The sequence below is a fragment of the Fukomys damarensis genome, unplaced genomic scaffold (assembly GCF_012274545.1).
Source record: "Fukomys damarensis isolate Sample0158 unplaced genomic scaffold, DMR_v1.0_HiC HiC_scaffold_38, whole genome shotgun sequence".
Taxonomy (NCBI): Eukaryota; Metazoa; Chordata; class Mammalia; order Rodentia; family Bathyergidae; genus Fukomys; species Fukomys damarensis.
Window position 1 is genome coordinate 38998615 of NW_022900950.1, and position 17485 is coordinate 39016099.

Here is a 17485-nt window from a genome sequence, read left to right on the forward strand (position 1 = left end):
AGAGGGACAGGGAGAGGGAGAGGGAGAGGCAGAGGGAGAGGGAGAGGGAGAGGGAAAGAAATATTATGGAAATTGGTTCATGCCATTATTGGAGACTGAGAAGCCCCCTAATATGTCATCTGCCATAGGCAAGCCGGAGAACCTGGGAAGCCAGTAGTTTAATTTAATCTAAGTCTGAAGGACTGAGAATCAGGGAAACAGGTGTATTTGTCATCCAAGGCCACAGGCCTGAGAATCAGTTGGGGAGCAAAAACTCTATCTGATGCAGGAGATGAAAGAGAAGAAAGAGGAAAAATTTGTCTTTCTCTGCCTTTATTTCTTTCTATTCTGGCCCTCAAAAGATTGGATGATGCCTGGCTTCCTTGGTGAGGGTGGACCTACTGTACTCAGTCTACTCATTCAAATGTTAATCTTCTCCAGAAACAACCTCACAGTTATTCCCAGAAACTGCGTTTTTCAAATTATCTAGGCATCCTTTAGTGCATTTAAATTGACATAAAATTAGCCATTATAGCAACACAGTTTCTCTTTTCTGTGATTCTTTCTGTTTCCTTTTTGTTTTGACTATTGTCTTCTACTTTCTATTTAACATAGTGTTCCAGCCCCAATATTATTTATTTCAACATCCACATAGTTCTCCAATTGTCTCTCTAGAGTCTTTGTATCTCTTATTTTAAATTCTAGAGCCAGGTGTGGTGTCCCATGCCTGTAATCCCAGCACTTGGGAGACTGAGGCAGGAGGATTGCTGAGATTGAGACCAGCCTGGACAACATAGTGAATTCCAGGTCAGTCTCAACTACATAGTGAGACCCTGTCTCAAAAAGCTTAAAAAAAGAGAGAGAGAAAGAAAATTCAAGAAACCAAAACTAATGGCCAACTAATAGATAGACTTCTAGGGCACCACATATCTATTGTTTGATTCATTCAACCCCAATTAGTAGAGTGGAGTCATGTGAGAAGTACTGTCTCTCCCAGAACTATGAACATACGAAGTTAAACCTAAAGAAGTTAATTAAGTTGCCTTTCTGATCTGCTCACATATTTTCTACTGTGTCTGCTTTCTTGGGGTTGCAGGAGGCCCAATTAAATTTGAATTTTAGAGAAGATATGAAGATTTTTGACATGTATACCAAAAATTATCTTTTGTTTATTTGAAATCCAAACTTAGCTGGATAGCCCATGTGGTGGTCAACTTTCTGTTCCTGGGACAAATTCCCTAACACCCACAGCTTAAAGAAGGAGAAATCTGTTTGGGTCTCATAGTTTCAGAGGTTTGTGTCTGTGGTTGGCCAGCTCCAAGGCAAAAACATCAAGGTAGAAGGGCCTGGTGGAAGAAAGCTGCTCACTTCATGGCCATCAAATCTAGGAAGCAACGACCAGGGGAATAGCCAAGAAGAAGGGATCAGATCCCCAAGGTCATTCCCCTATGACCCACTTCCTCCAACTAGGTATCACCTATAATAGCCCATTCAGCTACGGATTTATCAACAAGTTAACCCACTGATGAGGTTTGTGCATCTCCAGGGATCTCATAACCCAGTCAAACTGACAATCAAGTTTACCTGATTGTCTGACATGGGAGCATCACCTTGAGTTAGAGGCTATCCTGGACTAAATAGTGAGTTCAAGGCCATTTGGAAATAGATAGCAAGACCCTGTCTCAAAGACACAGCAAAGCAAAGCAAAACAAAACAAGAGAGGACCCCAGTGCTGCCTCACATCCAGTCACAGACTACACAGAAAGCATGGCAAACATGTATCATCCTTCAAGGCAGTGACTTTTTTCACTAGTGAAGTGTGATCCAGTGCATATTAAAATCTGTACAGTCAAGTTAGTCACTCATTTTCTTGTGGGGAGGTGATAGTGTAAGGGATGGGGTGTGAAAGGAAAATCCCTACTTCCCTAGCATTTCCCTCTTATTTTTCGGTTATTGGATCTTAGCTATTTTTAAGATGATAGTAAACTTTATCAAGTGAATTATTTTTCCAAGGGCTACCATAATGAAATTCTACGAACTCACACACATAAATATTGTTTCATATTTATGGAGTCTGGAAGCCTGATATCAAGGGTGTCAGGAAGGCCATTCTCCGTCTGAAGGTGCTAAGGAAGGATATGTCTTAGGTCTTTCTCCTAGAGTCTGGTAGTTCCTTGGTTCATGAGAACAGAACTCCAATACCCACATGGCACTCTCTCTGTATGAGTGTTCATGTCCAACTATCCCATTTTTATAACGACACTGCTAGTATTTGTTTTGTTTTGTTTTTCGTACCAGGGATCAAACTCAGGACCTTCTACTTGTGAGGCAGGGGAGGAACCACTGAGCTAAACCCCGGCCCAACACTAGTAATATTAAATTAGAGGCACACCCTACTCCAGAATGGCCTCATCTTACATTCATTAGTGACACTACTCTGAAATAAGGTCACACTCTGGAAGACATTCGAGTTTCAACAGATGAATTGGGGGAGACACAATTTAACCCATAACAGTGATGTATTCTAACACTTTTAAAATTTCTGTTTTTAATAATACATATTTGCTGTACACAATGATTACAATTTACTTTCCCTTTTTCTCCCCTCTCTCCTCCCTTCCTCCATGTCTTGGTCCCTTTCTCATTTGCACAAGACCTATCTCCTTGTTAAAACACCCATTAGAGCATCTCCTGGGTTTGTCTTTCCTCATATTTGACTACATTTTACAATTGTTCTCAACGTGTATGTTTGTGTGATAGACCTTCTGAGGCTTTGTATGATTGAATAAAATTTGATTCATACTACCTGTGGGCACAACAGAGGTGTACAACAAAAAATGAGCTTTAGAAAAAGAAACTATATAACAAGACCTGACATATATCTAGAACCCATGGGATGTCAAGATCACAAAAAAATTTTTCCCCTCCAGTCCAGCACTCAATATCTTGTTAATGAGCAAGAAAAGTGTTCTTTGGGAGATGGGTTGAAACAAAAGTGGTTTAAAGCTCCAGAGAACCATAAATCTCCAAGTTAGACTTTTATTGTTTAGTTCATGGTAACAGTGATGAAAAGAGAAAAGTGGCTTGAATTAGAGCTCAGTTCTCCAGACTGGTTTGCTGGCAATCCACTAGTCTGCTAACTGTCATGCAGTCCTGCAATAGTTCCCACACCCAGACTTTAATCTTTAAGTGCTTCTGTAATATATTCTTATTGTCTCTTATAGTAACCACAAGAGATTGACATAGAAACTTCAATTTTGACAATTATACTTTGTCATCTGTGCCTCTTCAGCAAAATTAAGATTTTAAAACACTCACACAAAAGTGACATATTTCCTTTTCAGACAAATATCATTTTCAAAAGTTGACTATCTTCATTGTAATAATTTGTAATATTTGTCATTAATCCTGATTTGAGCAGCTCTGTTGTATTTAGATGAACATTTGGAAATTAAAAGCAAGAGGCTTAATAATCTTGTGCTCTAGTTTGTAGCCAAGCAATTTGACATTGATTTTCTTCTTCTGCAAAATGGCAGAGAAATTTAATTTATGATACATACAGTCAACTTGTAGTATTTCCAGGACTAAATGGTACAACCATGAGTTATGATACATCCTCATTACTTCTCTTCCTCTTTTCAGTTACCTCTTTCCTGGTCATTGCACTACAATATTTGAAAATAGTTCATATACCCCATAATTTTTATTATCTATTGTCCAAAGAAATGGCTATATTATTTCTATCATTTACTTTTAAAGTATATTATGGATTAAAAATGATTTGTTTCCTCATATTTAGCAATCTTTTCAATGTGTTATTTTGATTTACTCAAAAGTAATACAAAGATGGTAATTCTAAACTAGTAAAACTGAAAGTTCTTAAATATGAGTTATAATTAACCCTTATTTATTTCAAAGATGACTTGTTCTGTGCATTGTGTAAACAGTTACAAAACTAATTAATCAGGCTTAACCCTTGTTTTCCATGGTTGTAGCAGCGCAGGAATAATTGTGGGATTACAATTAAGGAGAATTTGGTGGTAGCCCCACAGAGCTAGCTCTTATTTCCCTCTCTTTGTGGTTTCTAGTTCTTAGGGGTTGCCCACTGTGTGGAAGTAACTGTAGAATTGTGGGACCCAATAAAACTGAATACTGTTAGAAAGTCTCTGCTTGACACCACTATCACCATCCCTCATGTGACGTATTGCTTCTGGTAGTCATTTCAGGATCTGTTATCCTTAGTACAGTGCCACTGCCAGCTCCCCCTGCCTCTGGTGGAGAGGTCTTCTTGCTAAGGGAGCTTTCTTTCTGCTTTTCAAAGCCACTCTCCCTTCAGGAAAATGGAAGCATTCTTTCAGCTCCATTCTTACATAGTTTCATGTGAAAAAATATTATAGCAGACATATTTGAAATCTGAACTTTTAGCAAGTTTTAAAGAGAAATGGATTTTTAGAAAGGATTTTACTGAATGAAAGGGGCAAAATATGATCCACTTTAGTACCATCATTAGGAACAGAGGATGGATTTTGTAGTGCTCATTTCGACAGCACATATACTGATAGAAGATGAATTTTGTAGACGAGTGTACAGAAGACAGATGCAAAAGAAAGAGGGAAGGACTGGAAACTGGCTTCATGGTGGAGCAGTGGCTGACAGCTAATGGCCCTGAGTCTTACCAAACAGGATTAAAAATTGGAGAGTGGAAAGTAAGTAGCAAAACATTCTAAGCGATAATAATACTATGCTGCAAGAAGACCACGAAAGAGAAAACCAATACTCTCTTACTTAAGCCATTTCCAAAGTGTTCTAAATATGTTCAAATGGAGTGATATGGTTGTTTTAAAAAATGATTAGCCTGGGTAAGTTTTTGATGTTAAATCCTTCTTTCCTTCCTTCCTCAACCCTGGCTCCCCCCCTCCCGCTTTCTCCTTCCTTCTTTCCTTTCTACAATTCTTTTCTGATTTATGGCACATATATCTTTCTTACATATTCTAATACTGATGTTATAGGTGTGCCCCCATAATGCACCTAGAATTTTGCATGTTGAACGAGTTCCAAATATTCTGTATCCACCTCCTCTATAATAAAGTGTAGTTTAAAAAGGATCATACATACTCATGCAGATAACTTGTTCTTAAGATGTCATTATCATTGGTTGTCACTAGCAGTTAGTTATATTAGATGTTAATATTCACAGCTTTTAAAGTATTACATGTCTCTAGGCTCAAAATGGGAAAGATTGTAGAGCTTAGACCATTTGGCTTTGCCTACCAAGATATCTGTTGAATTTAAACTGACATCTACACAATTCAACTTTTGCTGTTTTCCAGGATAGGTCATATTAACTCCAAAATCCTCCTAAATGTGAAGTCAGACTATGCAATAAAATTACCAGTTTTGATTTTAAAAGTTAGTCATATTCTTTACTGATTGAAGTAATATAAACAAAAATGATTTAAACTAAGCAAATGTAACAGTTTAGGAGACAAAGAGGAATTTGAACACAGACTAGAGAATAGCTTTTAAGGAATTATCATTAGTTTGTAGGTGCAATGATGGTATTACTTATGCATTTTCAAAAGTTATGATTGTTTAGAGATATAAATGGGAGATAGAATGACTAGGAGTATAAATGAAACATGATTAATCCTGTAGAGATAAGTGTTGCATCTGAATAGTGATTTTATGGAGGTTCATTATATTATTGCTGTACTTTTGTATACATTTGAACTATTTCATGATGAACAGTTTAAAAACACGATTAAAACTTTTGCTTCTTTTTGTGAATTTTAAGAATACTGGGCTTGGCTGGGCATAGTGTTGCATATCTATGATCCCAGCTACTCTAGTGGCTGAGGCAGGAGGATTGCAACTTCAAGGACAGCTTGGGTAACTTAGTGAGACGTTCAAAGCAAATAAAAATATACTGGAGATATAATGCTGTTCAACAGAAGAGTTCTTTTGTAGCATGGTCCTGGGTTTCACCTCTAGCACAAAGCAAAACAAAATGACTATGTCATTCTAATAAGAATAAGAATAGTCTGACAGTGGGGAAAAAATGAGAATCAAGACTTGTCATGTAGAGGTACAAGATCCCAACAATGAATGTAACTGTACTGTATCCCTAAAATGTACCAATAAACTCAATTAAAGCTGAAAAAAAGAATAGTCTGTCATTTACTCCTTTATAGTTTATCTTTTTAAAATAAGTAATGCCATAGGAAATCAAGTCAATAGCTCTCACATTAAAAAATGCATATAACCATCCCTTAAAACTTTTCTGCATAATCAGCTATATTGTGCCATCTGTAAATTTTATGCTAACCTCATGAATGCAGACCCAGAGGATCTCCCTAGGCAGAGACAGAGGTCATGGGGAAGCTAGATATAAATGAACATATCACAAGAGGTCTTTATCTGTCTGTGGCAGGCTAGGAGAATGGTGCAGACTGATTTAGGGTCCAGTACGAATTGTGCCTACAACAATGTATTATTGAGTGATCTGTAAATAATCAACACTCTAGTAGCTGGCAGTGAGAAGGGAGAACATCATAATAAAAGACTTGGGAATGAGCCAACCATAGATTCTAATTGCAGCTCATTCAATTACTAGATGTGATCTCACTGTATGTCACAGAGCCTCAGCTTACTCATATGATCCTCATATAATGGAACAATTGAAGTTTAAGTAAAATATGTGAAGGAGGAGGAAAGTGTTTCTTCAGTACATCGGGCCATTGAGGACTTGCATATCTTCAAGGGAACTGGAACCATGACTGAACTTTGGCCAATGCTTGGGAATATAGCCCAAATGTTCATATGTTAATGACTGATGATTATGTTTTGACAACTAGAGTAATGGGTCAGACCTTATCAGCTTTTCATAGATTTGCACATACGTCAACATACAATTTGTGTATCTGGTTTCATTGTTGGGATCCTAAATTTTAGTTGCCATGGTTGGTCATGTAACATGATGTCTCTACATGGCTCTCAATAAAAGTCTCAGACTCAGATATTTGAACAGCTTTCTGTGATCACAGACCTTATGTATATATCTACATTGTTTTCTGCTAAAGAGAAAGCATGTCTTGTGTGGCCCCAGATGGGGAAATAGTCAAAAGACTAAGTTTGGTGTCATTTTTTTTGGGGGGGTACAGGGGATCAAACTCTGGTCCTTGTGCTTGGGAGGCAGGCGGCAGAACCACTGAGCTAAATTCCTGGCCTGCTTGTTGTCTTTTGATTCCACTAATCTATAGTAATTTTTTTCTGATGCTCTTGATCTATATAATTTTGTCAGTTTCTGCTCTAAAGTCTCGGATCACGACTTCCATTTTGCTCACTATCTCTATGGTTATCTGGGAAATTATTTCTGTTTTGAATTTTTCTAGAGCCTGATGGATCTGTTTTGTTACTTCCTGTGCTTTGAGTTCAGGGTGTCCTGGTGGTTCACTATCGGCCTTTTCATCCTCATTTGCCCTACTGTTTGCCATTGGTGAACTGGAAATCTGTCTTTGTGTCTTGCTTAAGTGTTTTCTCATTTTAATTTTTGTTGCCGGACTGTCCTTGGTTTAATCTCTGGGTTATCACCCAAATCTTCCTGATATATTGCACCCTAGCATGTGTCTCTAACGACCCACAGACATTCTCATCTTCATAACATCAGAGAAGACAGCTCATCAAATCAACTGCAGTGCTTTATCCCAACTGATACAATCAGCAACACATTAAGATCAAGCACAACTTGGACACTGACCACCTGTGGTAGTCACTAGTCTATCACCCTTAAATCATTTAAATTAAATTGAAATCAAGAAGCAGTCCAGAACATGTCTGCAGTGAACAAAATTTCAGTACAGTGTATTTACCATTTAGTGGCACAGAGTGAGGATGCAAGTCCCCTGGTCTCAGTTAGCTGATGGCTGAACCCCACGATGCTGACTGACCTCAGGCTGCAAGGCCCAGACTGAGTTCCCCAACCTTCTGAATGGTTAAACTCCACAACCTTCTATTAGAGGTTTCCCACGCCCTTTCTTTAAAGATGTTCAAAGTTCGGAACTCAGAAAAATACCCTTGATGACAAAGTCTGCCTCTGCAGAGTGGGTCCAAAGACTGGCACAGTCAGGAGATCTGAGAGTACTGGGGGGGGGACTTATGGTGGTTCAGGGGGTCCCACACGGTTACCTTCCCGGCGCTTGAGTGATGGCGGCTGGGTCGGGAGCAGGCGTGGCTCTCCTTAGCTCAGTGGATTCGTGCTCAGGCTACCTACCAGTTCTTGAGTGATGGCGGCTGTGTCAGGAGCAGGCGTGGCTCTCCTTCCTGCGATGGATAAGGGCCCAGACTATTTACCAGCACTTGAGCGATGGCGGCTGGGTCGGGAGCAGGTGTGGCTCTCCTTACCTCGGTGGATTCTGGCTCAGGCTACAAACCGGTGCTTGAGTGATGGCGGCTGTTTTGGGAGCAGCTGTGGCTCTCCTTCCCGCGGTGGATCGGGGCGCAGGCTGCCTCCTGGAGCTTGAGCGATGGGGGCTGGGTCGAGAGCAGGCGTAGCGCTCCTTCCTGTGGTGGTTGGGGACCCAGGCTACCTACCAGCGCTTGAGCAATGGCGGCTGGGTCGGGAGCAGATGGGGCTCTCCTTCCCGCGGTGGATGGGGGCCCAGGCTACCTCCTAGTGCTTGAGTGATGTTGGCTGTGTCGGGAGCAGGCCTGGCTCTCCTTCCTGCAGTGGATCGGGGCCCAGGCTACCTCCTGGTGCTTGAGCGATGGCGGCTAGGTCGGGAGCATGAGTGGCTCTCCTTCCCGCGGTGCATTGGGGCCCAGGCGACCTACCTGTGCTTGAGCAACGTTGGCTGGGTCGGGAGCAGGCATGGTTCTCCTTCCTGTGGTGGATTGGGGCCCAGGCTACCTACTGGTGCTTGCGAGATGGTGGCTGGATTGGGAGCAGGCGTGGCTCTCCTTCCCACGGTGGATTGGGGCCCAGGCTACCTCCTGGCGCTTGAGCGATGGGGGCTGTGTCGGGAGCAGGCTTGGCTCCCCTTCCCGGGAGCAGGCGTGGCTCCCCTTCCCGTGGTGGATCGGGCGCAGCCTGCCTCCCGGCACTTCAGCCATGCGGGCTGAGTTGGGAGCAGACGTGTCTCTCCTTCCTGTGGTCGATGGGGGCCCACGTTTCCTACCTGCGGTTGAACGATGTTGGCTGGGTCGGGAGCAGGCGTGGTTCTCCTTCCCTTGGTGGATCATGGCCAAGGCTACCTTCCCAGTGCTTGAGTGATGGCGGCTGGGTCCGGAGCAGGCGTGGTTCTCCTTCCCGCGGTGGATCAGGGCCTAGGCTACCTTCCCGGTGCTTGAGTGTTGGTGCCTGGGTCGGGAGCAGGCCTGGCTCTCCTTCCTGCGTTGCATCAGAGCCCAGGCTACCTACTGCCTCTTGAGCAATGGCGGCTGGGTCGGGAACAGGCCTGGATCTCCTTCCCACGGTGGATCAGGGCCCAGACTACCTCCTGGCGCTTGAGCGATGGGGGCTGTGTCAGGAGCAGGCGTGGCTCATCTTCCCGCGGTGGATTGGGGCCCAGGCTACCTACCTGCGCTTGAGCGATGTTGGCTGGGTTGGGAGCAGGCATGGTTCTCCTTCCTGGTGGATCGGGGCCCAGGCTACGTACTGGCTCTTGAGCGATGGGATCTGGGTCGGGAGCAGGGATGGCTCTCCTTCCCGCGGTGGATCAGGGCTCAGGTCACCTGCGGGCGCTTGAGCAATGGTGGCTTTGTCAGGAGCAGGTGTGGCTCTCCTTCTCTCGGTGGATCGGGGCCCAAGCTCTTGATCTATATAATTTTGTTGTAATAAATTTTAACCACCAGTTTAACTTGCTATTTAGTCTTGTGTGTCCTTTTCAACAACTGGTGAACTTGAGGCCAACCTCAGGGCTCGTGAGATACAAAGTACCTGGTACAGTGCCTGACACACTCAATCCATGCTAGCTACCGGCATTTCGCTTACGCAAGTCAGATGCTATATGAGACAACCTGCACTCTATTGGAATGTAGGCTGTGAGTACAGGACTTTGTCTGTTTTTCTCAACTATGCCCTTGGAAGATGCAAATACAACATTCAATCAATGAAAAAGTTAGACTGAATAACTCCAAGCTTCTCCCCTGGCATCCTGTCCCTACTGATAGATATGATATAGGAGACATAGGTAGATGAGGTTCCACCTAGGACCTGTGGGATGTACACAAGAGAACACTTTTTTAAAAACAAGGTTGAATGGTAACAAAAATAATGAGAAGCCTTGTTGAGAGTATCAGAGATTGGAGAACTTAGACCAGTATCATGGAGCTCTAGGTGTGGGTGCTGCTGGCTGAAATCTCACTTTAGTTGGCAGTTTCTGGAAGCAGTCGTGCTAGAAATTTCTCCAGCTCCACCAGAAGCCATGCAGGGTGTGTTCGTCTAGTTAGACCACATAATTAAATGCCGTAAAGTGAATGGCTTGTAAACAACAGAAATTTATTTTTCACAATTCTGGAGTTCAAGACCAAAGTACCAACAGACTCAGTGACTGGTGAGGATCAGCTCCATGGTTTGAGAATGGAGTCCTTTTGTTGGGTTTCACCTGGCAGAAAGGGCACTAATGCCATTCATGAGAGTTCCGCCATCACGACCTAATTACCTCCCAAGGGCTCCACCTAATACCATCATAGGAGCTTCTGTTTTAACCACATGAATTTTGGAGGAACACAAATATTTAGGCCATATGTCATGGTTTGGGTCTAGATGTTCCCGCAAAGACTCATGGGGTCATAGGTGGCTTTTTCAGAGGTGGCTGAATCTAGAGTGTGTGCTGCTGGGATTAAGGGTGCATGATTACTTAATCAGTCCACTCATTGGCTTGGCACCACCCTAATCCTGGCAGTCTGGATAAGATAGAAGGGGCAGAGCGAAGTTGTTAATGTCTCTTATTGCTTTTGCTGTCTTCCACTGCCATAAACTGTTGCCCTTTTGCCATGTGCCACCCTGCCTTAGACCCTGCCAATTAGGGACTGAAACCTCTACAAGCCGTGAGTTCAATAAACCTTTTTTCCTTTAATGTTGGGTGTCAGGTATTTTATCTCAGCAATAAGAAAAGTAACAAAAGAACCATAGCACAGGCATATGTCCAATAATCACTAGGCACAACAGAAAAAGACATAATCTTAAACTGTGAAGATTGAACATAAACATGAAAATGTAGGTCTAAGTTATATCTCCATGGCAGAATGCTTGCCTAGCATGTGTATGGCCCTGGGTTTGATCCCCAGAGCTACACCTAAACACAAATTAAAGAATAATCCTTAGGAGCTGGAGGGGTGGTACAATGACAGAGCATTTGCTTAGGATGTACAAGGCCTTGGGTTCAATCTCTAGCCCTACAGAAACATAAAATAAACATCCAGCTGGGGATGTGACTCCATCCTTAATCTGCAGCACTGCAAATACAAAAGCAAACAAACAAAACCAACTCCATTGGATCGGGGCTTAAATGAGAGTTAACCCAAGGAAAAGAAGAGTCCACAGTACCGATGGTATAATTCCTTTCTAGGTTTGTGTGTGCATGTGTGTATAAGTTTCCTATTCAAATGATGGTATATAAGTAAGATATAAGCATTGTACTTTTAAAATAAATAATAAACACAGGAGTAATTTGCTATATCAGGCATTTAATAGAGATTTTAAACATAAATTGCCTCAAACATGCATAAGTCCAATCTTGATAGTCATCAGAAGTACATTTTTGGTGATGGCAAGCATAAAACAGTTGGTATGAATTTGTTCCTTTATAGTTAGATTTTCTTGTTTTTTAGCGCTTAATTATTTGGGGGAGCCTGTAGGGAGCAAATCATTGCTCGTTATGTTACAAATAATGATTATTTCTTTATCACTGTCATCATCCATATCATTGTCACTCGCAATAGCAAAGTATTCATGGTCCTGGTAACCTACCTTATGAAAGAATCTCGCAAAAGACATCATTTCATTTGAATCAGAAAGTTATCTGGCATTTTCCTGGAAATTGAGACAAAAGAATCGAAAGGTTTGCAAACAAGGTCTTTTTCTGCATAATGCTTACAAGTTGTGGCTTGAAGGGATTCGGATACCATGTCTAATTTCCCTACACTCCCTGACATTTTTGGATGATACTCGAGTGTCTTAGCCAATTCCATTATACTGGGTGGCTTGGGTGGCAAGATTTGATTTTCAGGGTCAGGTGACTCTGCTGGCTTTCCGAGAGACTGTAGACTAGCTAGTGAAGATACCTTGACTCGTTTAACTGAGGAGGATGAAGTGGCTTGTGCAGCTAGTTTATGTGTCTTTTCTGGGTATGTCCTACGTGACTTCTCCATGTGAGATGTTATGAATAATTCTAAGAGGCTTGGTGATTTGCATGACATTTTGGAACTCGATTGCTTGACTAAGTTTCCTGCGTTGGGTGGTATGGGTGGTATTTCTGGAGTTGTGGGCCTAGATAAATTGTTGGCATTAGAGAGCAAAGCTTGATTTTCTGTAATGCACTAATCTTTTGTCTTGGATTCCTTGCATTTTAGCATGTTTGACCAGGATGATTTAGCTCCTACGTCTTTCTTTTTGACCCTGAAAAGCAGAAAATTTGTAGAGCAACAATTGAAAGCAACAACAAAATAACAAAATTAATAACCTAGGGTTCTGTTGAACCTTGAATGGGAGAGCTTTGACTAAAATTGATAATGCATTTGAGAATATTTAATAATATACACAATCTAAATGAAAGTATCCACCCACAAGAGGTTGGTAGCTCTTTATAAGTCTAAGGTCAGCATTAAATAACCTGAACAGTAATGAAACCTGCACTATATCTATATGCATACACATACTTTGCACTCTTTCGTTTTTTGTTTTTTCTTAGTGCATGTTTCTAGTACACAATGGCTACATTCTTTGTGGAGAGTCGGTACATGTTCATATCTAATTATTTATCTCCTTCTATCCATCTCCCCCACTCCCTCCATTTCTTGGCTCCTTTTCTTTTTGCAAAAGATCTATCTCTCTAGTTACTATTGTCCGCCTTTTATTTTGCTCTTTGTTTATATTTCAGGCTTTTCATAAAAGAGAAACCATGCAATAATTATTTTTTTCCTTTTTTATGGTAGTGGGAATTGAACCTAAGGTCTTCTTACTAAACTACATTCCTAGCCCTTTTTTATTTAAAGTCGGGGTCTCATTAAGTTACTTAGTTGTCCAGGCTGGACTGAAACTTGCAGTTTTCCTGCTTCAGCCTCCAAAAGTGCTGGGATTATAGCCTTGCACCACCATGTTTGGCTTGCTTTCTTAATTTAAAGGTATAAAACTAGTCCAGGGCTGTAATTTAGTGGTACAGCACTTGCCTAGCATGCATGAGGCCCTGGATTTAATCTACAGCTTTACAATCAATCAATGCTTACGATGTTTTCGACGGGTTCAATCATGCAGTTGTGATGGGTAAGGCAGAAACACATCGGAGGTAACACCGATATGATCACGATCACAACAATTAAAGCTTTGAGTAAATTCTTCGTATCATCTTCTAGTTTTTCTTCTTTTATATCATCAAGAGTCTTAACTCCTACAAAGAGATTATAATATCAGAGAGTATTTGTAACCAAGTTTTCATCCAAGTTGAGAGTGATATGCTGTGAAGTTCAAAAGAAATCTCTTCATTAACTTTTTAATTTAAATTTTGAGACAGCGTCTCACTATGTAGCCCAGGATGGCCTCAAACTCTTGGTGATCCTTCTGCCTCAGCCTCCTGAGTGTTGGGATCACAGGTGTGCACTGCCACACCTGGCCATTAATGGTTTTTCAAGCCTTAAATTTCTACCATAATTTTTTTCTCTATGCATATGACTAGTCACAGTCTAGAATTCAAAGCTGAGAGGCATCTCTGGCTAACCCATGAACTTACCTGTGTTACCCCTGCATCATGTTTTGTTCACCGTAGTACCTCAGTTTTGCATTGTGTGTAGGTTTTGCACATGTGAGTGGATTTACCTATGAAAGTGTGTGACAGGGAAGGGACTAGGACAAGAAGTCCTTGTCAAAACTTACCGTTGGGTCCAGTGTGATTGTGTGTTTCTCTTAGTCTCAAATACTCAGGAGGCTGAAGTGGGAGGGTTCCTTGAGCTCAGCAATGTGAGACCAGCCTGGGCAACAGTAAGATCCTTTGTCTCAGAACAAAAAACAAAACCCTACTGTTTGGTAAGTCCTGTGTGAGATTCATTTGCATTGTATTATCTAGTTTGGTTGAGGCATTGGGTGAAAAACGGAAGTAAAGGAGGACTAGTAGTCTATACTCTTTAGGCTCATATTTAGCTAAAGTGTATCGCACAGAAACAAAAATATCAGCTGTTATACTAGAACTTCTACTACTATTACTAGTAACATCAAAGTAACAACAGATTTATTTAACACAGCCCTTTAAATTAACTATTTGAATAAGTAATATAATGCTCATAATTTGTGAAGTTTAAGGCCAGGTACCTACCTGTAGTAAAAGACCCATTACTTGTGCTTGTATTTAAGCAATTTGTCGTCCAAACGGACAAAAGTAGGACACAAAAACATTCATTCATGTCAGAGCCTTATTCAAATGTTTCTTCTGCTCAGGTAGCTGAGCGATTTCTGTGGCTCAGCCTGAGCTAGGGGATTGTGACATCACTGTGATGCTACATCATACTCTGACATCATAATCACCAGGTTTTGGATATAAACTTTATCAACTAACTTTTAATGACTTACTTCATCTTCATATCAAATACTCTATCCAATTTAAAATAAAAACTGAAACATTATTAATTACGGGAAGAACATTTAGCGAAAGTAGAAGGAAATGGGAAATTGAAAGGTTTATTTCTAAAAATTAAAGGAGCATTTCTCCTCTTAAAGCAGTAAGAAGGCACTTTGAAGTGTGCTATGAACTGAGTGCTTGTGTCTCTCCAAAGTTCATATGTTGAAATTTATTTATTAGGTATTATTTATTTATTCGTTTGTTTTTTTTAGACAGTCTTGCTATGTAGCTCAGGCTGGCCTCGAACTCACAGCAATCCTCCTGCCTCAGCCTCCTGAGTGCTGTGATTACAGGCATGCACCACCATGTTTGGCTAATATGTAGAAATTTAATACCAATGTGATGTTATTAGGAAGTGAAGCCTTTGAGATATAATGAGATCTCAAGGGTGGCACCCTCACAAATGAGATTAGTGCTCTTATAAGGAAGAGAACAGAAAGCTAGCTCCTGATTTTCATAGTATGAAAGTATTGGTCAGCAGTATGGTCCAGAAGAGGACTTTCACTAGGACCTATCCATGTTTGTGGACTGCTAGTCTCCAGAACTGTGAGAAATAAATATCTGCTGTTTATAAGTAACTCAGTCTATGATAATTTACTTTAGACATCTGAATTGAGGCAGGAGTTGGGATCAAGAAATCACATGTTGCTGTTAAAAAAATCTCTAAAAATAAGGGAGTAGTTTCAGAACTGAGTAATGGGTAGAGGCTGTAAGAATTTTTGAAGAATCTGAGATTGTTGTGAATGGACGTAAATGACTCTGGTGAGGGCTTTGAAAGGAGAGAGATGAAAACATTCATTTTCTTAGAGAATATATAAATAATAATTTCTAGAATATTGGTATTTTAGACATCTGAATTGAGGCAGGAGTTGGGAATCAAGAAATCACATGTTGCTGTTAAAAAAATCTCTAAAAATATGGGAGTAGTTTCAGAACTGGGTAATGGGTAGAGGTTGTAAGAATTTTTGAAGAATCTGAGATTGTTGTGAATGGATGTAAATGACTCTGGTGAGGGCTTTGAAAGGAGAGAGATGAAAACATTCATTTTCTTAGAGAATATATAAATAATAATTTCTAGAATATTGGTAGAAATGTTGAAAGTAAAGGCCATTCTGATGTGGTCTCAGAAACGAGGAACATGCTATTACACAATGGAGACAATTAAGTCCTCCTTATAAACTGTCGATTAAGTTGGCTGAACTGTATTCTGTGCAAAGTAGAATTTGCATGCAATGAAATTGGAAATTTAGCTGAGATTTCTAAGCAAAATATTGAAAGTATGGCATCGTTCCTCCTGACTGCTTATAGTAAAATGCAAGAAGGAAACAACATGAAGATGGAATTGTTTAGCAAAAAGGAACTAGAATGAAAAAAGTTGAAAATTTTCTATTTATGTTGCAGAAATGAGGAAGCATATTCAGAAAACACGAAGGGTGTGCCCAGTGACTCTTTTAGTAAGGAGATCAGTCTGGGTGTGAACCACAGGTTTGATCAGTTACCCCAGAAGAAAAACTGCCCCTCAGCAGCCCCACCTCTATGGCTTTTAGCAGAGGTCTTCTGGCCTGTTGGAAGCAAGGTGATGCCTCTCCCCCATGACACAACACCGATTATCTGTGAATGACCTACTGCTTTATTTTTCCCTTACCTTGAAGAATATACTGTGTTTGCAACAAATAGCTACATGGTCCTGTCCTGTAGAACTCAGCAAGTCCAATAGCCTTTCTTATTCCTTTTCATGTCCTTCCCCTGAGGTTCAGTCTGCAACCTAGAAGAAGGTCCTCTTCAGAATCTGATCATGGGGATACTCTGACCTCAGACTTGCAGCCTCCAGAACTGTAGGGAAGAAACTTCTGCTGTTTGTATACTACCCAGTCCATGGTGCTTCTTTATCGACATCTAACTGAAGACACAGTCTTGAGGGGATTCCTGCCTTAAATGATAGAAGAATAATCATCCTGGAGTATAAGTCTGTATGAATATCTACAAACTGATACTTTTGACCAGTCCTTTGACTTTTTTTGTGGTACTGGGGCTTGAACCCAAGGCGTTTACACTGAGCTACTCCCCAGCCTGTTCTTTCACTTTTTACTTTAAGACAGGGGCTAAGTGGCTAAATTGCCAGGGCTGAGCTTGAAGTTGCTATCCTCATACCTCGGCCCCCCCACAGTGCTGGGATACAGGCCTGCACCACCACACCTAGTTCCTTCCACCTTTTTATTGAGCTGCTGTTAACCATCAGGCTGAAGCTTGGACCAAATGTTCATTTATTTATCAAACATTCATAGAGTGCTCTTATGTGTCTGACACTATGCTTACTGCAACACATGCCCAAAATATCTAGATAAAAATGCTTACAGTCAAAAAACTTGCATTCAAGTCATATATTTTTTCTATTTATCTATACATACGCATTTTTATATATTTATATATTCAATTTATTTATTGTATATATATTCTGTTTATATTCTAATATATGTGTATATGTTCTATTTAAAAAGTTATTCTGAGAAAAGATCCATAGGCTTCCCAGACATCCAACAGCACAAAGCATCAAGAAGAACTCTTCCAGATGCTAATGACTCTAAACCAAAATCTACCTTCTGAACTCCTACTCTATATACTTAACAGGATCCTGAACTTCTATATGTAGACTTCTTATGGGAACCTCAAGCTCCACATAC

General features: G+C 40.8%; 2 protein-coding genes across 8 annotated transcripts in view; one reads left to right on the plus strand and one right to left on the minus strand.

Annotated features, from left to right (window-relative positions):
- Window positions 1–17485, plus strand: part of Nbea (neurobeachin) — a 680165-nt gene that overhangs the window by 399559 nt on the left and 263121 nt on the right. The gene's annotated exons all lie outside the window — the stretch shown is intronic.
- Window positions 9498–16710, minus strand: CUNHXorf66 (chromosome unknown CXorf66 homolog). Of its 5 annotated transcripts, none has more exons than XM_010623919.2 (4): window positions 14502–14622; window positions 13423–13583; window positions 11948–12010; window positions 9498–9717 (listed from the first exon to the last, which is right to left on the minus strand). In XM_010623919.2, exons 1-3 carry the CDS (start codon window positions 14587–14589, stop codon window positions 11996–11998), a joined length of 264 nt encoding a protein of 87 aa, XP_010622221.1. In that variant the 5' UTR covers window positions 14590–14622; the 3' UTR covers window positions 9498–9717; window positions 11948–11995. The 5 variants fall into 5 exon arrangements, 3 of the variants coding, with proteins under 3 accessions (XP_010622221.1, XP_010622222.1, XP_010622220.1); XM_010623920.2 differs by lacking the exon at window positions 9498–9717 and adding an exon at window positions 9767–9792; XR_780212.3 differs by lacking the exons at window positions 9498–9717; window positions 14502–14622 and adding exons at window positions 11746–11829; window positions 16450–16710.

What these genes read in the sequence shown, in the direction of transcription:
- CUNHXorf66 (XM_010623919.2), bottom strand. Translation starts at nt 14,589, where the DNA reads ATGAATGAATGTTTTTGTGTCCTACTTTTGTCCGTTTGGACGACAAAT. An exon ending in TAATGGGTCTTTTACTACAG is followed by an intron (nt 13,584 to 14,501) that starts GTAGGTACCTGG and finishes ATCTCTTTGTAG; the next exon opens with GAGTTAAGACTCTTGATGAT.